We start from the raw sequence: 24687 nt of genomic DNA, 5'->3' as shown, positions 1-24687 counted from the left end.
GCCCCATACCGTCTTAATCCCAGCTTATAACTGACTACGCATAGAAACCGCCCAGCTCTGCGCTCCCCAGAGAAAGATGGCGGCACGCAACTTCCTACAACCCGCGCGCGGCACCGCGCAGCCCCACCCGCCATTTCCCGGACTGACAGCCGCCCTCAGTCGCGCGCGTGCGCGTGCCCGTGCCCACCTTTTCTCGCGAGACTTCCGTGTGATGCTCGCGCCGATTTTGAAGCATTCGGCCGTTGCGGAGGGGATCGGCTTCCGCTTCGCCTGTGGAGTGCTCCGTGTGGGAACGGCGGCCTGCTCGCAGCCATGTGTCCGGCGAAGAAACCGCTGCAGGTCCGAGAGGCCTTTCAGCTGGCCCAGAAACCCCACCAGAACCGCGCGAAGCTCGTCGTGGCTTTGAGGAGCGCCTACAGCCAGGTACGAGCAACGGGCGGCCCCGCCGGGCGCCGGAGGCTGAGAGGAAAATTGTGGTACCGCTTTTTGAAAGGCCCTGCTAGCTGGGGTTTGGTGCTTCTTTCAGACGAAAGATAAAGATGACTTCCATGAGAAGTTCATTCATTTCCTGAAGTACGTCATGATCATCTACAAGCGGGAGCCGGCCGTGGAGCTGCTGATCGATTTTGTGGCGAAATTTGTGACTTCGTTTTGTCAGGCGGAGAAAGATGACAGCAGTGAGGAAGAAGATAATTTGCTCTTGAATTATGTGTTTAACTTTCTACTTAAGGTACGGTAAGACTTGCTGTTACATCTTCAACTGGCGACATGGAAATTTTGCTTGCTGGTAACAAGCTGCCCAGAGAAGCTGTGGGTGCCTGTCCTTGGAGGTATTAATGCCAGGTTGGTTGGGGCCTGGGCAGCCTGAGCTGATGGGTGACAGCCCTGCCCGTGGCACGAGTGTTGGGATAGGCTTTCAGGTCCCTTCCGACACAAACCATTCTGTGGTTCTGTTCATGTACAGTGTGGAGAACTTCCTTGCACTTGCATTATCTACAAATGGGAAGCTTAAAAGTGAAAGCAAGGCGAGGACAGTGCTTTATGGTTTAAAAAACCAAAACCAAAACAATGTGTACAAAAACCATGCACACAGAGCAAATTAGCAGATAATGAGTGATGTTGGTGATAGGTGAATGAATGTTTGCAGTAGATGATCCTAAGGGTCTTTTCCAGCCTCAATATTTTTATGTTTTATCCAATTATGAAAATCTCAAAAACCCTCAGCAAAACAGATTTTAGAAGTTAGGTCTGTGAGAGGTTGTAAATTGTTTTTTTATTTGATTATCAAGTATGCCATTAAGTGTTTCATTTTGGGTGCATTTATATGTCGTATTGGTACTGCTTAATTGACAAGTAAAAATATTGAAATATTTTTTCATGTGTGTGATTGGCATTTTTGCTATTAATTCCTGCTTGTTTCAGGAATTTATATATAGAAATAAGTCTTTCAGTTCTGATAACATGAAATCACAAGTAGAATTAAATTCTTTCAAACTAATGTATTGGTGTGGAAAAATCATCAGTAATGCCAAGAGCGTTAGCTAGCCATCATCCCTATTTTCTTGTAATGTTTTATGGGGACAGGAGGAAGGTAGCTCACATAGCAGTGTCTTCTCATTAGTGGTCTGGTTTTCTTCCTTTTTGAGGGTGTTGCTAATTATGTACAGTGCACTGCTGATATAATGATGAGCTATAAATATTTTTGGATTCTATGAATTTTTAGTCTTAATAAAGAATAGAAAGCTTCAGAGATATGAAAGTGTGTATTTTATCTTCTGTTTGGAGTATTAACTACTTGTATGTGCATAGTAATAATCTTATAATGGAAATAAAATAAATGTGGCTATAAAAACTTTTTTTTTTCTCCCTCCCATCCCTGTGCCACTTCCCTGCAGTCTCACGATGCAAACAGCCATGCAGTTAGGTTTCGAACGTGCCAGCTTGTTAATAAGATTTTGGGAAACATGCCAGAGAATGCTCAGATTGATGATGAATTATTTGATAAAATTAATGAAGCTATGCTGATTAGACTTAAAGATAAGTTCTCAAATGTGAGAATTCAAGCTGTCTTGGCGCTTTCAAGGCTTCAAGATCCTAAGGATGAAAACTGTCCTGTTGTTAATAGTAAGTAGTATTTATTTTCTTTTGAGTAACAAGGTTTGTTTTCTTAGGTTAGTTTGCTTTAAAGCATTTTTTGAAGCTTCAAGCTATGTGTTCTTAGAGGGTGTTCTTGATTGTTAGATTGTTAGAACAGTGGTGGGGCTCCTATAGGTAAGGTTGTTGTACATTCAGAGAAAACAGCACCTGTTGAATGGGAGATCCGCTGGGAATTAAATGATTGATTGTTGTGTACTCAGGCTGTTCTGTGAACTCCCTGCAGTTGTAGGATGGTGAGAAAGATAGTGTTGCAAGCTGGAATGAAGAAAGGATACGTGCTTGCTCTGTTCAGACCTTCTTAGGCTGCTTCTGAACTATTGAGTTGAATTTGTCTGGAAATGCTTGGAGAAGTAGAAATGTAAATAGGAAAAACTGCTTTTGTCCAAAACGATGCCTGAGTTCTGTATCAGCGATCCACCTGGTTAATGGCATTGCTGGCCTATGCATTTTTAACCCCTTTTTTTTCCTTGACAAATCTCATCTTGCTCGTTAATCAGCTCCATATGAGAGATTAGTACCTCTGGAACCCAGTTTTCCTAATGCTTTTTTTTGTGGCAACTTGTGGATTTTGGTTTGGATGGTATAATTTTTGATTAGACCTTACTCCTACTGTCTCAAGGGACAATAGTAGATGCACTGTATGTTTGTAAAATTATAGTGTATTATTAGCTGAGTTCTTTTTCTTGTTAAGATGCCTTTTTGAAATTGTTTTCTAAAACATGTTTATATGTTTCTTATTTAGGAACAAAAATTTTGTAGTGAATCAAAGAAGTCATGTATCAAAAAGGAAAAGTCCAACATTCTCTGATCAAATTTTGTTGTTGCTTTTAACTTTGAAAAAGTGGCAAGAATATAACAATTATGTGAGAGTGATAATATTAATGAATATATTTTGGTAGGTTTAATGGAGTTGTCAATTTTCAGTTTTTATGAAAAATTGAGGATTTTCCTCAAAGATGGTGAGGTATTTCAGTGAATGGCGGTCCAAGACGCTAATGTTTGGAAACTTTTTTGTCCAGTTAATTACAAAGTAATTATTTATAGGTAGGATCTAGAGTAGCAATTTTATTAAAAGAAGGTCCTAATAATAGTAACAAATGCTATTTCTGCGTTTGACTTTGTCAATGTACAATTGCCTTAAAATTTTGGAGCTGTGACCCTAAACTATTCCCTAAATTTATATGAGCGTTATGCAAAAGGAGAGGGATTTCAATATCACCTTCTCATCTTCTTTAGTATTTTCCAGTTTTCTATAACATGAATGCTTTAGTCTTACAGAAACTCATGACTATTTTACTTTCAGTTTATAGCACGTTGCTTGAAAATGATTCAAATTCAGAAGTGAGGCGTGCTGTGCTGTCATGTATTGCTCCATCGGCAAGGACTTTGCCAAAAATTGTAGGACGTACTATGGATGTAAAGGAAGCTGTCAGGAAGTTAGCATATGAGGTAAACTGCATCATTTATAATTAATTTCGTACAGTGGTGTAGGAAAAGGCTTTAAAATTTCTATCATATTTCACTGGTTAAACTGTAAGATTTTTCATTTTGATGGGGAGCTTACCAGTATTCAAGAACTTGCCTGAGAGAAATTACATTTTTAATGTAATGTAATTCTTCCAAGTTATTTATATAGTGTAATCTTCTTTGTGAAGTTAGTGAAGCAATTATTCTTCTGTTTTATACCACAAATGATTAACTAATATTAGACTCGTAGCTGTACTAGTGTAAAATTATGCATAGTTTTCAAATTCCACTTTTGTGAAGTGTCAGTTATCTATTTTTACACATAGAGGTAAAAGGAAAGAAGGTCGCTACCATATATGTTTCTTGCTTAAGTGCCTTAAAAATCACAGGACAAGATCTTCAAACAAAATGTCCAGTTCTTATCAGGCACAACTATATTCTCTTCTTGCTTACTCTAAGTGTCATTTTCTTCCATGAACAGCAATCTGCTTCCTAGCTGGTACAGTGGTGATGATACAGGTATTATAGGCTTTCACTGACTTAGATTGGATAAAATTGAGAGTTCAGACCCACAAGTAGTTCACAAATTCACTTATTAAAATTCTTTTCTACACATTTTAATATCTTACTTTTTTTCTTAAGGTTTTGGCAGAGAAAGTTCACATGAGAGCTCTATCAATAGCACAGAGAGTAAAACTGCTGCAACAAGGACTTAATGACAGATCTGGTAAGTCATTTCTAAAATATCTTAATACCAATGTTTGAGAGAATACCTTCTCATGACATGGAGATTGCTGATGTGGGAGCTGTGATGGCAACAGGAAGGAGCTCAAAGGGAGTCAGAAGAAGTTGGGAAATGTTTAAGCACAAGAAATTCTGCTTACTGCTTCTGTTTTTCCAGTTGTCTGGATAAAGGATTGTGTTTTCAAAGGAACTTGAAAGCCATTGAGCTCTAAAATAGGAATGAATGTCATTGGCGTTTAAGCTAGAAAGAAAATAAACAGTAAAAAACCTCACACCAATAGTGTAATTCTACACAGAAGTAGAAAAAACGTAATTATTTACTTACATGTTTTTTTGATTAAAAAAAAGGGTGCTTTATTTCATATAATTTTGTGATAGTTATGTATATGGAAGAATTTAATATCAGTTTGTAAATTGTTTCACATTTCCCATGTACTGCAAGAAATTTTCTGTTTATCATTTAACTAGCATGGATATTACTTATTGAATTTTTGATCGATCCTCATTCATTTCATCATAAAGTAGCTCTATTCTTTTTGAAATCCTCTTTGCTGTATCATTTTCATAAAAAGCCATATTTGTGCATATTTATTGTCTTTGAAACAAAAAAAAAATAAAAAGAATCAAAAGTACATATGCAGCTGAGAGATTTGCCTCAGCAGAAAGTGTCTTTTCTTTGCAACAATAACAGTTACATAGAATTTCATGTTAAAAACTGCAAGTTTAACTTTGCACGCTTATTGAAGTCTTTGTTAAGCCTTGTTAGGTTTTACTCCATGTTTTCTTTAGTGATATACTGCCTGTGAATTGTAAGGAATATAACCTATGGGATTGTGTGCCTTTAGAGAGCAAAACAAGTTCTGTATTAATTGGTAAACGAAGCTCTTAAAAGAGCACCATATACAAATGTGTTCTGAGGTGGGGCTCATTCTTGTGTATCCTTGACAGAAGCAGAAGGGAGGATCAGCTCAGTGCTCTCTTATGCTATACTGAATTGCACTCATAAAGAAGTCATTTTTCTGCATAAGTTTTAATCAGTGTTTTTGCCAACTACTCTCAATTATTCTATAGTAATCTAATGAAGTTTGTCAAGTTCTGTTTTTGAAGTCTAGCACTGAAAAACGTACATTCTGGACTGCTATTTCTTTGTTATCACTGTACTAATGTGCATTTTGACTTAACCAGGCAATTCTTGCTTGCTGTTTGTCCTTACTAAAAAGGAGCAATACTTGATCTTGACTGGTAACTCCCTTGTCTTTGGATGAATGCATTTTGGTTTTAATAATCTTTGAGGACAAGGGCAGGAACATACCTTTACAAGATTTTTCTGTGGTCCTTCATCTGTCAGGATTCACTGTATTTCCTTACTGAGAAGATAAAAGGCTTTCTATGTGGTTTATATTTTGGTGTCCCTGATGTGTTCGGCTTAGAGCTGCCTTATTTTCTGATTCTGAGAGGGTACTTCCTCTACTGGTGTCTCTTTTCCTTGGGATGATTCTTCATCCCAACAATTGAGGGCTTTATTTTATTTATTTATTTATTTATACCTTATATGTATCTGCCAGGGTATGCGGTTTCATTGATGTTAAACCTCCTTTGCTCAGCAAAGAGCATATATGTTCCAAGCAGTCTATTTACACAGACATTCACTAGAATTCTCACATTTTGATCTGTTTTGCAAACTATAACCTTGAATATGGATGTCTGTATTGAATTTGCTCACTTGATCATATTCCTCTTGTGTTAGCTTAGGAGACTTGTTCATGAAAGGTTGCTAGGCTGGAATTTTGGGTATCTGCCTTACTGATATCAGAGCGAGGGTTTATAATTAAACCAGATATAGAAGTCATAATCCAATTTTTTGCCTAATTGTACTTTTCAGGGTGCACTTACCAATTCAGCTGTCAGTTCTTATTTTCTTTCACACTGCTACATTCTGCTAGTTTACACCTTTCGCATCTTAGTGTTGCTTCTCATTATTAGGACCTTAATTTATTATTTTTTAACTCATCTTTGTCTTTAAGAATCCAGGAAGTGCTGTCTTTATTTGCAAATTATATACAATAGGAAGATGAATAGTCTAACTGCTTGTTTCCCTTGTACTGGCTATTGTTTTCTTAAGTGTTCTAAGAGCATACTCCAATCACTGTAGTCATCTTTTTCCTTCAACCATTATTATTAGACTTTTAGCCTTTCTTCCCTGCTTGTGTGTATACTAGATGTTTCCATAAATACCTTCTTCCTTGGTAAATCTTATTCCACTGATTCTGGAATTATGTTTTTGTTTCCTCAATGAGGAGGAGGTACCAGAGGGATTTACTTCGTGTATTTCACAATCCAGTTGGACAGTTGAATTCATATGAGGATTCTGTGATGAATCAGAGTAAAGGTCTGTCTATTAGTCTCCTGCCTCTGCAGTGGCCAATTATAAAAGCCTAAAAAACAGCAAGTGTGTAGCAGTGCTTCCTTATAGTGTTCCACTGCTTTTACAAGAGTTCACGACTAATGAATTTTTTTGGGCGAGGTGCTGATTGTAGAGTAGCTGGTTTTGGATAAAGAGTTTTTACTCCTTACAGGGAAAAATGATATTCCCTCATGTGTGGTAGTGTTCCATAGGTAGTTCTCGTTTAACTGTTGTGTTACTTTAAAAAAAGAAAAAAAAGTTCAACTATATGATAACGTTTGTCCAGAATGTCTTATATAACAATGACGTGTGAATGCATGTTGAAAATGTGTTGTTTTTTTACTTACTCTAACGCTATCAACTGTTGAAATTCATGTATTATTAGGCGCTGTTAAGGAAGTAATGAAGAAGAAATTGCTTCAAGCCTGGTTACAATTTACTGAAGGAGATGTTTTAGAATTGCTTCATCGACTGGATGTAGAAAACTGCCCAGAAGTGGCTGTCCCAGTAGTGAATGCTGTGTTTTCATTGTTTCCACTTAATGACTGTATTCAGAACTGTAAATACCTTGACAACAGGTATGGAGATGAGCTTTCTTTCCTGTTGCTTATAAGACTGATATGTTCATGTAAGCTGCTATGTATCCCTGATGTTTGTGCCCTTAAGTGTTTTGGTTACATTTTGTTTGTTTGTTTTTAATGTGTTCAGTAACTGAAAATGATTGTGAAAATCACAAGGAGTAGTAAACTCATCAATAAAGCAAGCTCTGCTATGTGTAATAGGACTTAATAATTCTTAATTTCTTTCATTTTCCTGTTCTGTCTCTATAATTTGCCATTAAGGCAGTGCTTTAGTTTGCACCTGCAGAACTTTAATCTCTTCTTTTAATCTGTGATTACTGATTAAAAGAATCAGCATCACAGATTCTGTATCACCTTTTCAGATTGTGCATATCACCTTTTCTCTCTTCTTTCCCCTCAGTATTGCTTTTTTTTTTCTTCCATATTGGCTTGCCTCTGTGCCTTTTGCTGGTTTAGTGGCAGCACAACTTGACTGTTTGGACAGTATGTCAGAATAGTTACTGAGCTTGTTTTCCAGCCTCTGTTTCAGTCTATTTTAGTTATTAACAGAAGCTTGATGGAGCTCAGAGGCTTCATTCCCTGCATTAATTTTTTTGTAGAAATTGTCTAATTGAATTCTAAGCTACAGTGGAGAGTATGTGATCAATATTAAATTTCATCTTAATAAAATGAGAGGAAGAGGGGGGAAAAAATAGAAGCTATAGGAAATTGCTAAGGGAGGCAAAAAGGTGCAAAAAGAAATGTCTTGAGTTAATCAAAGATAATCATTCCACTCCATGTGAGATGAGACTTAGAAACTGGTATAAGCATAAATGACAAGCAGTCACTGATTAAGAAATCCTAACAAGGTTATACTATATTTTGGAGGAAAAAAATGTAATGTCATGGTATGTAATATCTTGCATTCTAGTAGTAGCTTATGACTTACGTTTTGAAACCAGTAGATGATATACTGTACTGCAAAGCTACAGGTGCAGGCCTGTCTGGCTTTTAAAAGCATGGTAAGGGAGAAATAACTTTCTCACAGTTTTTGGAAGTGTGCCAATATCTAAAGTTCAAAGGAAAAAGTTATAGACATGTTGATCCAACTTTGATTCTGCACAAAACAAAGCCTGCTTTCTGTAAGACTGGATTAACTGAGAACTCTAAGTAATGTTTTGAAGTGGATCTGTTGGATTAACGATACCTTGAGAAGCAAGTGAAATGATTCAGTTTGTAACAAGGTTTTTGATTTATGCAAAACGCTTGGCTTTTCTTGCATGACTCTTCTGATTACACCTTGAGGTTTCATTTACATGTTATTAGGGTTGGAATTTGTTTTGTTTTTGTTTGAGGGGAGCAAAAAGTTTATAGAACATTCTGTAAAATACTGTAGACGAGAACAGAACAAATAGTTTATGAGCAGAAGCTGAAAAATAATGCAATTGTATTTCTGCAGATTGAGTTCAGTCTTCCACAGTCGTAGTCATAGCAATGTTTCATAGAGTCATAGTCCAGCATAGATGGTTACTTTTGGAGATCTGAAAGGCCAAACAGATTTTTTTTTCTGCAAATATAAAGCTTTTGTATAAAATATTGAACATAAACTGTCTTGGTCCAAAATACTGAAAAGCTCAGTGTATTGAGAAGCTCAAGGAACTCTGTGTCCTTATTTATGAAATAAGTCATTTCTGTCAGTAAGTACAGCTGTGGAGAACATGTTTGACAGGATTTTTCTTATAAAATAATCTATTTCTGTGCATTTGCTTTGTATATTTTAATCTTTGTCTCTGTTGTTAAGAAAACTGATTCCATTGGAGAACTTAACAGCTGAGAATGTGTTACACTGGAGATGTCTTTGTGAATTTCTGAAGTCAAAAGGTAAAGAAGGTGAAGATTTGCTAGAGCAGATGCTGCCAGAACCAGCCATATATGCAGATTATTTATTAAGGTACATTGCATTTAAAATAATTTTCTTGTTTTCCACAAAAGCAATTACTTTTTTAAAAGGTAGAACATATTTCTGTGCTTCAACTATTGAAATTTCTTTCAGAGTTGAAGTTCTGTTTGAACAGTGATTTTTCTTTTTTAGAATAAAGAAATGTCTTCAAATTGTTTTTAAAACCACAAACCATAAAAAGCTAATAGAGTATTCCAGAATGTGGTTTTCACATTACTCATTAATTATGAGCAAGGTGGACTTCTAGATTAATTGCATATAATTCCATGCCTTTCAAACTACTAGAATGATTGTTCTGTAACATGCAGCTCTTCCTTTGGCTGTCCGTTAGTACCCAGGTTGCTGTTTGTTTGGCAAAGAGCCTGCAGAAACTGGCGTGTTTTTCATTACAGTAACTTGTGAAAATAAATTGATACTTGGCTGCTGTCCCTGCCTTTCTCCATGGTCATGAGGGCATGCTTCCCAAAAACTTAGTTCTCAGCCAGTGATAGAACTGCTACGTGAGCCAGTTACAGGCCATTTTAACAAAGAAGCAGTGGATATTTTAAGTCAATCTTCTAGCTAAGTGAAGAAAAGGAATTTATTTATTTATTATTTTTCTTGGTGAGAGAAAAGCTTTCAGTCTTCACATTACCATACGGTCCAAATTGTGTGAGCCTGGAGAATGCTGGGGAATCTTAATTGGTGTATTGCACTTGTGAACTGTGTAGTGAAGATTCCTAAAATGCAGGTAAATCAGGACTGCTGAAAAAGGTATTATTTTGAAAGATGTTCCCAATTAAAAATACACACATTCTTTTTTTCCTCTTCAGTGGAGTAGTGTACTAGTATAAGCTGTACAAATATTGCTACTTACCAGTGTTCAGTGTGCTAATGTGTTTCATTAGTATCTTATATGTAAAGTGTTTATGCTTCTTTAATATAGAAATATGGGTCGAGTCTAGAGAGTGGAACTTCATGAATTCGTACTTAACAGTTCATACAACATTTGTTCTCAGAAAAAAAAAAAATTAAAAAGCTGTTCCATCCGATGCTACTCAGATGGCTTTCAGCAATCTTCCCTGTAAGGAAGAAGCTGAGTAAAATTAATTAGGTAGGTCTGCTGATAATTGGTTGTAGTATCACTGGTGAGTAGTCTCATCAGTTGGTGCAGTTAAGATTTGCAAGTCTGGTGAACGAGAGTGTCAGTTAAGAAGAGTTAGAAACTGCAGCTCACTGATGCTTAAGAACAAACCCAGGATTGTAAGATTTTAGATACTGCATTTTTTTAATTCCCAGACGGAATTTTTTAGACAGAGCGCATTATTCTCAAACTGTACATTATTGGTATTCATCCGTGAGTATTACTAGAAATAATATGAATTAGAAATATTTCATCTATGAAAAGGAGAACATTAAAAAAAGAAATAAATTTAGGCCTTGTAACCAAGGTAACTGCTAATTTATACGTGACAGGAAGGTGTTCTTGTTTTGTTCTTGTTGTTGCTTTTTTTTTTCCTCATTCCAACCATGATTCTGAGTCCAGATCTGTTCTGTTTGGATTCAGTTACGTACAAAATATGCCAGTTCTCAGAGAAGAACAAAGAGAAGACTTCGCTTGTTTTGAAAACCTGATGACAAAAGAATTTATAGGCCAGCAACTGATTCTTATTATAGACTGCATGGACACCACTGAAGAAGGAGGAAGGTAAACTTGGGTGGAAAATCTGTTTTTAAGCATATGGTATTTGTTTATGGATTGGCATGAAGCCTTTGCTGGGCAAATGACCTGATCAAACAGATGAAATATGATTCTCTGATAAATGAGGGGGGGAAGGGGAAAGGACACTATCTCCTTAATGGAGTGTGCAAAATACTGCCTGCTTGCTTTTATGGAAAAAGGAAATGTCATGCATCCACAAGGTTGTGGAGAGCAAATTTTGTTGTTTATAATGATGAAGTTACAAGACTGTTCATTTGGAACTCAATATACCAGAAGTTAAATGAGATATGTGGATGATTTATTCGCTGATATCTTGAAGTAAGTACCTGAGTGTCTTGAGTTTTAGGCCCCGTTTGCTAAGGCCTAAAAAGGTAAAGATGATTTAGATTTCAGAATGAGTTGAAATGTGTTAACCGAGTCATTCAAATAGTCAGCCTATAGTTTGAACAGCCTTTTCCTGTGAAGTGGTAATTTGGAAGCTCGTTCCATCAGCAGCATTTTCAGAAAAATTACAGTTATGCTGGTACTAACACTGTATGATTTTCATACCCTCATAGCCTCGTGTGCAATGGCACACAGTCAGGATATTTCTGGCTGGAATGACTTCTAAGCAATAGTGAAAACTGATTGAAAAAAAATCAGTATTTTCAAATCAAGGGCAGTGAGGTAAAATAAGGAGAAGAAACACTACTAAGGAATAAAACATATTCAGCAATTCAAATAATTACAGAGTAGTTTCTCCTGTAATGTATTCATCACATCAACGTTGGTAAAATAATGCAATGCTTAAGTGTCTTTCCTCAAATAAGCAAACGGTGCTATTGTGTTTTTTTTTCTTTATTTTTTTCCATTCTTACTGCAGAAAGCATCTGTTAGTTCTTTTAAAAAAGATTCTCATTCTGCCTACGACTTCAACAGCTCTTGTATCTCCACTTGTGGAAAGATTACTTAATATCATCAAGGATGATGCCAGAAGGATTCAAACTGTAAGTAATTCTAAAGACGTACTGTATCATGGGTTCTACTTTTCTGTATGACAAACAGCATTTAGAAAGCATTGTGACAGAAACATCAGGAATTACAGTGTTTTTAGTTTGGAAAAGTATTTATGTTCTTCTGTGCTGTGTACCTCAGCCTTCCCCCCTCCCCAGCATGGCTGTATTTTGTGCTTGTATGAAGAGCTCTGTCTTCAGAGTGTATTGCCGACTTTGTAAATGTAACCCTCGACTTCGAAAACTGCTACGCTTCAACAACCTGTTTTAAAATGGTTGGCTTAGTAGATCCAAACAGTCTTGATGACAACATTCAAATAAGAAAACGAGCATACTGCACACTTCCAGATTCCAGATTTTCTTTCCGTCCTTTCAGCTGAGAGGACTTCTAATATCTTTATGAGAAAAATATTCTTTTTATATCCCTATATGCAGAATGCTTATTTCAACTTGACTAATAAAAAATGGACTCTTTTTTTTTTTTCTCAAATAATTCAAGTCCTGTATTTATGGACAGAGAGCAGTTCTGGAAAGCCTCAGCCCAGTAGGTAGAGCTGGGATATAGGTTTGTTACATGATTATTTTTGAGTAACTATAGTAACCCTGGCACTATAGTACTCTAGCACTAGCAAAAAATGTGTGATTTTTCTAAGATACCAAATGAGTGTACATGACTAGTATGTTCTGTTGTTTGAGTGGAGGTTAAGAGGAAATTAACTGTGGAAATCCGATGCAAAATAAATCAAACTGAAACTATCCTTGTCTCGATCAGTCTTTAGTTTCATTTCATTTCTTATTATAATAGGCCTGATCCTAAAGATCTCCCTAACCTACTGAAAAACCCTCTATCTACTTCTGCTTCTAGTTCTCTGCATGTATTTGGCTTGGAATTAAATGAATTTTGTGGATTTTCATGTTACATGTGGTGACTTATAGACCTGGAAAGGACAGTGTTGGTGTATTTTGACTGAAGTAGTAACAGAGGGAAGATCTTATTATTGTTACCAATCTGTCTTTTAAAAGCATGTGTTCAAACCTAGAGAAGGAAATGCCTGTGAACTGTCATAATAGAAACTGTTCCAACTTAAGGGTGTGCAGTATTCTGTTTTCTTGCTTACCTAGCTAACTGTAGAAAACACAAGACTTTCATGATTGGGCTGCCTGTTGTCAAGTGAGTCCTCTTTGAGGACTTAGTGCAGAGATGTAATGATTAAGGAAAGCAGCATGGAAGTTTCAGAAGGGTGCTATTTTATATTTGGAAAAGTTCAGTAAATGCTTGGTGTTGGATATGTAAGCTGAAATCACTGGCACTAACATTTGGTTTGTAACAACAGATTGCAGAAATTATCTCAGAGGTTCGTGAGCCAATTGTTTCTGTTGACCAACCTGTTGATGCTGCTGAAATAAGAAGGCAACAGATTAAGGTAAGCAAATTTTAGTTAACTGAAAAAAAACCTTGTCCATCAAGAGTTGTATGTAGTTGTATATCATTAACTAATGTCAGTAGCTCATTGTTGAATTCATACCAAGTGGGTTATAATGCTGTATTATGATACTTATTTTCTTTCTGCTTTATGTTTCAGTTGGCTGAAATAAAAGTGAAACTTATTGAGGCAAAAGCAGCTTTGGAAGAGTGTGTTGCCCTGCAGGATTTTAATAAAGCATCAGAATTAAAAGAGAAAATAACTGAGTTGGAACACTCAAAAAACGATCTGATAAAAGAGACAGAGCAGTGTGAAATTAAAGAAATGCGTGTGGAGAAGGTTTCTTTTTTTTTTCTATATTTTTTTCAAATGCTAATTGTGTTCTGAAGTTTATTCAAAATTGATTGCAGTAAATGCAATTTTGTTCATAAATAACTGAAGATTCTAAAATATTTTAGTTATGCTGTATTTACTGTTAATTAACTGAAAACGTGAAACTGAATCACTTTTCATTGTTTGGTTTTTTTGATTAATTTTTTTACATATCAAATGTGTAATGGACAAGAAATGTTTACTTGGGTATTAAATAATTATGCTTAATGTGCCTATTCTCACTATCACAGCCACCATTTTTAGTAATAACTATAATATAATATAATATAATTATATAATATAATAATAATAAAATTCTTTTTTTCCCCTGACTCATCTTGAAGAATGATCCTGAAACACTGTTGAAGTGTCTATTGATGTGTCACAAGCTTCTCAAGATGATGGCCCTTTCTAAAGGAATTGATTCAACCATTAATGAAATAATAGAATCTCTGGTATGTCATAATAAATACTGTTTTAGATTCTAATATGAACGGATATTTTAATTCACAGGCAGGATAGTTTGTGATTATCTCAGAATTGTTTTGCTGTATCTTTAATGCTGTGACTGGTGGTTTGTAGGAATTTGTTTTTAATCTTTGATGTCAAAAGGGCAATGATCTGGAAGATCTGACTCAGTATGGACATTCTTTCAATTTTCTTTCTAGTTAGAATTCTAACACCAGTTTAGAGTAGCTTCAATGTTATAGGGCCACACCTGATTTCTTTCAGATGTATAATAATGTTCTAAGAAATCATCATTAGTTTTGATGTGTCCATCTTAAATTTTTCTTCTTAATTAGTTCTTTAATTTTCCATGTTCATTGTTTATTCCGCTTCTTTCTTCAAGATCTTGTTTTGATATTGTTGTTCTTGCTCGGTTTTCACATATTACATGATTAGGGCATCTGGTTACTTTTTAACTTTCTCTCTTCATTGATCACAAAAATACAGACTGATATCAGGGTAGCATGCATCCTGTATGTAACCTGGCTTTTCTTTCATGTGGATTCTTACTAGTGACTTCTTAAACTATTCCAAGTAAAGAAAGTCACGTCTGTATTTTATAGTTTGGAATTGTGTACTGATTCTTTGCGAGAATGTTAATGTACTTTGTGAAGAACCATGTAGGTTTGCTTTTATTTCAGTAGTGGCCAACTATTTGGTTTGAAAACAAAGCTCTACTAAAACAAATACAAAGCAGGATGCTGGTGATTCTACCGTTATTCTATGTACTCAGAATCTGGTTCTCTTTCTATAAACAGAGCACATGGTAGTTATCACTTTCTAGTCTTCTGTCACACAACATTATTTCTGGTTTCAGAGTAAGCAGATGTTAGTTTTCAGTTTTTGACTTGCGCGTTTCAGTTACGAGCTGAGTATTGTTTTTTCCAGATACTTCCTGGCATAACTAATGTCCATCCAGCTGTGAGAAACATGGCGGTGCTGTGTTTGGGTTGCTGTGCCCTTCAGAACAAAGAATTTGCTCGACAACATCTTGCATTGCTGTTGCAGGTAAAATTTCTATTGGAAGACAGAACGGTGCTCCATGTGACTTAATAAATAAAACCATCTTGTATCTGTTAAAGATACCTTTAATAAGCTATCCTACGTAGTGCTAGTGCTTGAGTAACAAAAATTCCTGATTTCCTGAAGACCAGGGGAGTGTATTTTTGTGTAGATATTTCTGATATCTATGAGTAATTAAAACCCGTATTATTTATGTAGTCAAAAGCAGTGTTGGGCTAAACTGATGAAGGCTCATCTCACTCTCTAGGCTATAACCCACTGTATCTTTTTTTGATTTGAATGTTAATTTGAAGCATAATACACATAGCAAACTATGGATCTTTGTGAACTTCCCTTGATGTGTTTTGTGTAATGTTTGTTTTAGTTATGTGGTCTTTCAGAGCCAGGATCAGGTCTGATGTGTTTTTTCTGTAGTGCCTAATGCTATGGACTTAGCACAGATGAACAGCTTTTGTTTGTTAAATGTTTAGAGGTTGAAAGGTAAGACTGTCTCATATAAGATACTGTGAGTGCAGCTATTTTTTTTTTCTTTTTTGTTAATGGAAATTACATAGAAAATGTGATAAATTAATTCTCGGGATATTACAATTTCATGTTGTTTAAGCTGAAACTCATACCTTCCTCGAGTCTGAAATTTGTTTAACTTGAGAAACTTGATATGGATCTTCGGAAATGTGTATATGTAGTACTTGGGATAATCTTACCGAAGAAAAAAAGCCCATAACCACTTCTGCTTAACGTTAACAGTGGTGGTCTGCTATAACATTATGTATATATTTTCCTTATTAAACCTAGGTTTTACAAATAGATAATATAAAGATAAAGCTGGGTGCTTTAAAGGCAGTATTTGATCTGCTGATGCTGTTTGGGATTGAGCCATTCAAAGCTAGAAGAGACAATGAGTCTCAAAGTGAAGAGGTGCGTGTTGGAACTGAAAGGTGTGAGGAAGAAAGTGGAACAACAGAGAATAAAGAAGAGACTGCTACAATTCACAGCTTCCTGCAGCTTCTTTCTGGTTTCTTAGACAGTGAGGTAAGAAAGAGTATAATATTTGCTTTATTTTTGTTCTAAAATAAGCTTGGATGCATTTGAACATTACACGATGTGCATTGAGTAGTCTAATGTTAAAATACCTCGTTGCCCTGGAAAATAACTTTGCCTCTGATATAAGTGTGAATTCTGAGCCACTTCTGAATTCTGCAGGCACAAATATTGAAATGTAGGGAACTAATTTCTAAAATTAGATATACTTTATCACATCATATAGACTATAAGTGAAAATCACTGTGGTTGGTGTTTTGACTCTACAATCAACTCTCTCTTCAGTCTTCAGAACTTAGAACAGAAGCTGCAGAAGGCATAGCCAAACTGATGTTTTCTGGGAGGCTGATAAGTGCCAAACTTCTTTCACGCCTCGTTTTGTTGTGGTATAATCCTGTGACTGAAGAGGATGCTCAACTTAGGCATTGTCTAGGAGTTTTCTTCCCTTTATATGCTTATGCAAACAGGTATGGCTTCATAAAATGTGATATGATAATGTATATTGACTAAGCAGCTCTAGCAAAACTTTTCAGTATTGCATAAATCCATGTTAGACCTGTTTAGTTCAATCTCTTATGCATTTTACTTTTGAATGTATGCTAACTCAAACTATGACCATTCTGAAAACTTTCCATTAATTCCCTCCTCCATGACCTATTTTTTCATTTCCTAAGACTCTTTGGAAGTGTTTTTCTGTATATTGAATTTGAAAAGATGTCCTTAAAAAGATGTCCTTTATGCTGTTGAAGGCTGCTTTTAAGTGTCACTAAATAGCAGCTATAAGGAATGGGTCGGAACAGAACAGCTCCCAGTAGGTACTGAAGAAACAAGCTATTTTTGTTTGTTTTATTAACTGAAAAGTCACAACACATTCAATATCTTCTGGTAATGGACAGAGGGGGTAGAGAACATATGTAAGGGCAGATGAGCTTAATTAGTACTTCTCTGTTGCTTTTACTTGCCTAAAAAAGAAACTGACTCCGTTACTTAATTTTCAGCCAGTGGTGTTAGCTAGCCTAAACTTGCTGGGTTTTTCTCTGCTCTTCCTCCTTCCTGGCTAAGATTTAATTTAGGAGCATTATGCGGTACCTCGTCTATTTTTCCCCAAATTACAGAAGTTTTTGTTGGGTATAAACTGACAGAGTGTGCCAGAGAAAAATAATGAGGAAAAAATAACTATTCTTCTCCAGAGTGTTTTTTTTTTCCTTACTTAAGCTCTGTTGAAAATTAGTGACAGTTTGAATAATGAACATAAGCTTTTACCACTGATAGTCTCTGTGAATGTCTTCTGCCCCTCTGAATCTGTCTCCTTTATTTATAAGAGTCCTAATGGCCATCCCACTGAGGGCCACCTGAGTAATTCTGTGCATTTTGAATTCATTAGCAAATGTGGCAACTCCTTCCAGCACCTCCCACAACCCCTTACCAGGGGGGTGGGAAGGAGGGGAATGCATGCTTTGAGCAAAAAGGAGGAAAAAATCCTGAATGTTAATGTGTCTCACTACTTCAAAATTTCTGTTAAGAAGAGACTTAAATTTTTTGTCCAGAACATTATCTGCTTTCTGGATCAGAAATGGTTTTTAATATGAATCACGGGGTGTCTGCAGTTCCCTGTACCTTGCAGAGAAGAGGTATTATAATTACTGTGTGAGGCAGCTGGTTCAGAGCAGTCTGCAAAGTTGCCACTCAGAAAAGGAAAACTGAGGTAAATGTGTGAGTTCTGGCAGAGTTTTGTGCTTAATTTTGATACCGAAATTTAAATTCATTCTGTTTTCTTCATGTTGGTCAGATGTTCCCATCTGATTGCAGATGTAGTCAAGAGGCTTACTTTTTGAAGGTAAACATTGATACGGATGTTGATGCTGGCTTTTATACATCATTCTGTTGCATCGTTAGAATGTCACGGTGCATTAATGAGAGTAATAGCTTCCCTGGCAACCCTGCACTACTATATATGTTAAAAGCTTAGTTTTTTGTAACTTGTAGGAAATAATCAGATTATGTCTGCATTCACCCAGTTCATAGCAGGATGTTGCTAAGTGGGAGAGGTCTTGCCCCGCTCGTAGGGGGGCACAAAAGGTCTTTTGGTTAGCTCATTTGACTCAATGATCCGGCAGCAAACGATCTAGTTAGTTTAAACAATTTACATTATTAGTTTTGTTCTCCAGTTAATTGGGTTCAAATAGAAGGTGAACAAGTATCTGAGATTAAAAAAGTAAATACAAACAGCAAACAAATCGAAAAGGCTTTGCTTCACTGTCCAGTGCTTTGTGTGTTTTGGCACTGTGCCTCTCAGATTGTTTTGACCTGTGTTGTGGAACTACACCTTCGGGCAACTTGCTGCAGAACCCTGTGCAACTCTGTGGGTTGTAGCTCCCTTGGCAGGAGTCACGTTCAAGAAAACATAAGTATTTCTTCCAAAGTGCTGTTAATAATCACTTTTTCTTTTTGCTAGGCTTCATTGCTTTCTTACAGTGAGATGTACCCCCAAAGAGAATTACTAGCAGGAAGGAGGGATGAGCAGAAGAAAAATGAAGGTATAGGGAAGTGTTTCTGTCCCTTAAGAGAAAATGTGTCTGTATCAGTTAGGCTTTCTGTGGTAGGTGGTTAGGTGCAGATTAGGAAGTGTTACATAACATCTCCTTGGAAAAAAACCCAATGAGCCAAAACTTAAAGGGAGTTGGTTCTGTGAAGCAAGTTCTCTTGTCTAGATCCTGCTGCCTATCTCTAGTAAGATTGGTCACTTCTCTGACAGCTGAAATGCATTGCAATGGCTCTGTAAACTTTAACTATAGAAGATTTAATTTTTTCTCATTGTGCTTTTACCACTTGGCTCACCTGAAAAAGATCTAACCAGGAATGCTTTGAGGAAGCTTACCTTCCAACTCTGCGAACGCTGTTAAATGCTCCTTCAACTTCACCTTTGGCTGAAGTAGATGTCAGTAATGTTTCCGAGCTGTTGGTGGATCTGACCAGACCGAGCGGACTGAGACCTCAGGCCAAAAAGTCTCAAGAGTATCAGGTACAGTGGGTTCAACTGGAACTGCATTAGACATGAAGAACTGACCCCTTCGGTTACTGCTACTTGTTTGTCGGGGCCTCTGAGATTCCTAGATTCAGAGGACAGATTAAGCAACTGACTGACTGTTCAGGCTATTAAATACTTCCCTTTCACTCTTACAGTAATACTAAAAGGAATTTGTACCGTCCTTAGTGATCCATGTTGGGAAAAAGCAGTTTTCAGAATCAGTTATTGAATGTAACCAAAATATTTTTGTAAATGCATTATATTTGCTATGTAAAATTAATTAATACCTGCCTAAATTAGAATGATCTAGTTGTCATAACTTGTAAATAACTTTCAGAGAAAATCCGTGTGTCTGCTTTCTTTCTTTCACAGGACTTAACGGTGCATGATAATTTAGCACTGAAAATTTGCAATGAAATCTTGATGGACCCAACAGCGCCTGATGTGCGTGTTTATGCAAGAGCTTTAAGTTTGTTGGAAATCAGCAGATCTTCCACAGAGAATCTTCTGCTTCTACTAGATGAGATTCTAGAGGTAGTATACAAATATCATAACTTCTTTTTCTAATGCCAATAGCAGTCTAATACTCAGATATGCTTAATATGGAAGTGAGTATTGTTTAATGTGACAACGTGACTGAAGTTCTTCTTTCACAATGAATTTCTCAACAAGTTGGTTCAAGAGGCGTTCACAAAAATCTGACAGAGAACCAATGCTGTGTGAAATGCTGAAGAGAGTCCCCTGTGGGCCTATCAGCAGTGTTCCATCTCACCTTGAAACATCCTGTAATTTTAATATTTCTTCAGGTTTCCTGTTCAAAAATAATAATTCTTCTGGGTCTGCAGGGCCTGGTGTTGATGTTGAGAGCCTCTCTCCTTTGAACCGCAGTGATCAGCTTTATGTGGTGCCTCTGTCCTTCTTCAACGTAAATTTAACTAATCCTCCTAGTGGGTAAACTTCATGAAATAAATAGTGGCAGCATTAAGTAGCTGTTAACGTTTAGTGTCTCTTCCCAGAAAGTGAAAGATAAATTGTGTCAAAGAGCTATTGAGAGGATCAAGAAGAACTTGACCAAAAGTGAAAATGTGAGCAAAGATCCCTTGGAAGGGACGGAGGAAACAGGAGCGTCTGAAAAGGCACAGGAAGATGAAAACACGTTATCTGCAAATACTACTCCAAATGAAGAAGGTAATTTGGGAGAGGTGTAAGGTGATAGACGTACAATTGAGTGACCTGCACGGATTTGTATGGAAAGAAGTCTTAGTTATTCCTCTACTGAATAGATCTACTTTTGGGAGGAATTCAGAACAAAGCAGTGCTGTGCTTTGAGTTTCAAGATCTGCCTATAGTTTTCTTTTTAAAAAAGACAGTATTCTTTTGTTTTCTTAATCAGTTTGGCACTCCTCTGCCTGTTAGTGTCCCATGCTAACATACAAAAAGCACCGTGTAACTTCTTACATCTTTAGGCCACATTTCACTGAGACTCCGGTGGAGTTACCCTGCACTTCTGGCAGACTGTATTATAGCAATGTACAGTCAGTGCACTGAACTGTTGATGTTGGTCTCTTTCCTTGTTACCAGTTCATGTGTTGGAGCCAGGTTTGTTTTTATTGCTATTTGAGCTTCAAGTGGAAGTAGCTGAAAGACTTTCCACAGTCTGCACAGCTTATGCAGCTGTGCTTGTGTTAGCAGTACATGTTGTGTTGGTGGCATAGGAAACCTAATATGTTTCAGGAGAAAAGCAGTTGGATGAAATGTGTTTAGCTCCCCTAGCTTCCTCCACAAAGACTGACACGCAACTATTTTAAGCAGAATATCACTAAAAAAAAATCTTAGTTTTAAAATAAAATTTGTTTATATCCTAGCAGATTACTTCAAGGCTTTAATCTGCTTCTGAAAGTGTCAGATATCTTCTGTGTTATTACCACGCTCATTTATTGGATGGCAAGCTGGAACTCTGTCTTTAGAAAGCAGCTTCATATGTCTATTTATAACACTTTCTGCTAAGAGCCAGTAGTATTTTGGTATGAATCTCTCAGAAGAGGAATTTTGAGATCTTTAAGCAAGCTGTAGGAGAAAGGCATTGTTTCCTTTCAAAATACGTTTGGATCATTAAAGGTCAAGCAGTAATATTCAAATATTGGAATCATAGTTGAGAGCAAAATGGAGTTGCTTTTTGCCTTTTGCCTGCTGCAAAGGAGATACAAATTTGACATTAAGAAAAATTCCTAGCAATGACATAAATGGCTGAAGAGAGAATTCCTGAAGTCATTTGTAATTTTAGGGGTTTTCAGGAGTAGTTCATATATGTCTGTAGGGGCAGTTTATAGCTATGATGGGGCAGTGTTACAGCTGAGTGACATTTTAAACTTCCTTCTCTCCTTATTATCTAATTAATAGTTCTAAATCCATTTTTGTTAAACTGTATGGATTTTTTTAGGTACTGTTTAACATGCTGATACTTACAGCAGATGGAAAGTTGATTATCTGACCTCTGCATGTTCTCTTCTGTCTAACAGAGAACACTAAAGATGCTCTTTGTACTCCACTTAATGAAGCTAAAAGTAAAGAAACTGAAAAACTGAAATCCACGAGAAACAAAACTGGCAGAGGTATGCACTGGATTTTTCTGGCTATAATACTCTTTCCAATAAAATAATTGACTTTCTGTGAACCTCTTTCTTTATATAAACAATTCAGTGACTTCATGTTTTATATATATATATATATATGTATGTACATAACAATACGACATTGATCACTAATTGAAAGAAAGATGCAAAACTGGTTTAACAAAAGAAACAACGTGATGTGAATAGAGGTCTTTGCTTATACTTAGGACAACGGAAAGCTGCAGTGGGAACAAGGTCTGTGAGTCGAAGAAAAACTGGCACAGCTGTGAGATCTGGTAGTGAAAGGTAAACACTTTTTTCTTCTCTGCCTTCAGAGCCACGATGTCAGTTCTAGAGAAGAAACTTAATTCATTCCTAGAAAGGAACATTTTTCTTTCCCCAAACCTCATGCAGGAGTAAATGTTTAAGAAAAATATTCCTTCCTGCAGATGCTTCTGTAGTATAGTAGTAGGCTTGAGAACGTCACGTGCTATTACTGCCTAAGAGGTGGTACATTTATGTTAGGTGTCTTAGATCTTTGTGTGTAGAATTGTTACACATTCTGTCTGTCAGAAGGCAGATTTCTGTTTCTTTGTATGTTGTGACTTGTGTTTCTTCTGACTGTTTTTTCAGCTTTTTGTTTTAATAACAGTTCTGTGGAGGATTCTCAGTTCTCAGTGTGGTACTGTTTTTGTTTTTCCCCCCTCCACATTTCTGGCCTTTATTTTTGTTTTCCATCTTTCAACACTTCAAAAACACCAGGAGTGGGTGCTATGTGACAATACACACAGTGCTCCCTCCCTTCGGATCCTGTAGGATGTAAGCACTGAATTACAACCATCAGTTGAGTTCATTCTTTTCAAGCTAGTAGCACGCAGGCTCAGGATGATGAGGGTTAACCGTTCCGGTTTCCCTGTGCAGTGTTTGCTTTGATGTACCACCAGACTTTGGGGGTTTCACTGATTTTGCAACTGCTGATCCTTTATCTTTCCTAATGGTATTGTGGCGCCTGGAAAGCACTACTATAGTCCTGTTACTGATCACATGCTTTTTATACGTGAGATTTTTGTTCATTCAAGATTCATTGTGCAGTGATTTCAAGTTTTCTATTAACAAACGCTTCAATTTGCTGAGTCTTTGGGGCCTTAATTTTAAAATATGTTATGTTTCAGTGATGATGGAATTCCACAGTCGGTCCCAGTGCTGAGTTCGAGGCCTTCGAGACGAGCAAAGACTGTGGCACTCGAAAAAACAAGAATGAATCTTTCAAGCCTCCTGTATAGGGAAGTGGATGAATGAGGACAAAATGAGAGAAAACGTGCCTTGCTAATGTTACTTGTTGACAGCAGACTTGAAAAATTAAGATCGATTTTGTTAGTGTTGTTTAACTTTTTCAGTATTTGATCATTTATAACTCCATACTTTTCTAGGAGCTTTAATTTTTTTAAATAGATGCTTTTGGTTAACTTCCCAGCATGATGTACATGGTTCATGTAATAAAAGTAATTAGAATATTACCTGAAGAAAAAAGGTGGCTTTTTACTCGCAGATGGGAACTGCTGTTGGTGGTAAGTATTTAACAGCTTGTTTGAGATGGCAGTTCTTAAACTTATTTAACACCGATGTTATATTTGACGTTACTCAGAGAGAACGCCTCACATGGAGCAGCTTCAGAGCGTGCTGTGAACACACCTCCTGGCTTTCCTTCTCAGCCTGCACGTCTGCTGTCCCTCAGGAGGCTTTTATGGTTCGTGTGAATTGGGAATTCTGCTTCTTGGGAGATAAATGTCTGCTTTATTTTAAATGGCATCAGAATGGCACAGCCATAATTAACTCTACAATTCAAAGCCTGGAAGCCTGCTACTGACCTAGTGGGGTGGGGGGGGGTTGGAAAGGAGGGGATGCTTCTCCTCCTGTAAGTGTTAAGGCCGAGCTGAATGGGGAGGGAGCCCTGCCCACAGCAGAGGCTTGGAATTGAGTGGGCTTTGGGGCTGGGTCCTTTTCAACCCAAACCATTCTGTGATTCTATGACCTTGGCTTTGCTATATGAAATTGCTGATGCACTTTTAGAGAAGCATTAAAAAAAAGTATCAACTAAGTATCCAGTTAGGTAAGGTACAGAAAGGGCAAAAAATAGAAGGTTCTGCATACTGTCTGTTTAAAGTGGCAGACAAGTGTGATTTCTCTGACTTCAAGGTCACAGAGGTTTTTCTAATGATAAATTTAGGAATAGTCAAAAGTTTTATGGAGACAATAGAAGATTAACTTTAAAGTGCCAAATATGCACCGTTGGCTGAGCATTTTGTTCTGGAAATGTCAGGGCTTTGATTTGGAACACTTGGTCAATCGTATCCTTCTGTGTTACGATTTCATTCTGAGTGCAGTCAGTTAAAGCTTGACCGTTCAGTGCGCACGTGTCAGTGCGGCTTTCTAAGGAGTTCATTTGAAATAGGTTGGTATGTTGCTCTGCTCTTTGGTATTTCTCTGAAACGGCTTAAGGACAAAGCACGTGAGAAGCAGCATTCCCAAAGCACAATGCTCCAACTGCTACGCTATTTTCAAGTTTGCATACAGAAGAGAGACAGGACTGTGTTCCTTTTCATCCCTTTCAGTTTGTGTTGGAAATCTTTCAGACCACAACATGCCACGACACATTTTTGTGCTGTGATATTTGCTATTCAGAGGCTTATGCAG

The 24687-nt window shown here is 36.9% G+C and overlaps 1 protein-coding gene across 1 annotated transcript; it reads left to right on the top strand.

Annotated features, from left to right (window-relative positions):
- The first annotated feature begins 233 nt into the window (after positions 1-233).
- Positions 234-23492, top strand: NCAPG (non-SMC condensin I complex subunit G). Its single transcript, XM_065735744.1, has 21 exons — positions 234-423; positions 527-730; positions 1896-2124; positions 3461-3606; positions 4267-4351; positions 7158-7350; positions 9134-9283; positions 10839-10979; positions 11857-11980; positions 13321-13410; positions 13570-13749; positions 14127-14237; positions 15178-15297; positions 16108-16344; positions 16639-16820; positions 19201-19375; positions 19754-19915; positions 20398-20569; positions 21901-21993; positions 22221-22299; positions 23166-23492. The coding sequence occupies exons 1-21, from the start codon at positions 313-315 to the stop codon at positions 23290-23292; spliced, it is 3111 nt and encodes a 1036-aa protein (XP_065591816.1). The 5' UTR covers positions 234-312; the 3' UTR covers positions 23293-23492.
- Positions 23493-24687: the final 1195 nt, after the last annotated feature.

This window comes from Cyrtonyx montezumae, unplaced genomic scaffold (assembly GCF_038088225.1).
Source record: "Cyrtonyx montezumae isolate F1298 unplaced genomic scaffold, pur_monq_1.0 scaffold_2, whole genome shotgun sequence".
Taxonomy (NCBI): domain Eukaryota; kingdom Metazoa; phylum Chordata; class Aves; order Galliformes; family Odontophoridae; genus Cyrtonyx; species Cyrtonyx montezumae.
This window is presented reverse-complemented; position numbering and strand designations above follow the sequence as displayed.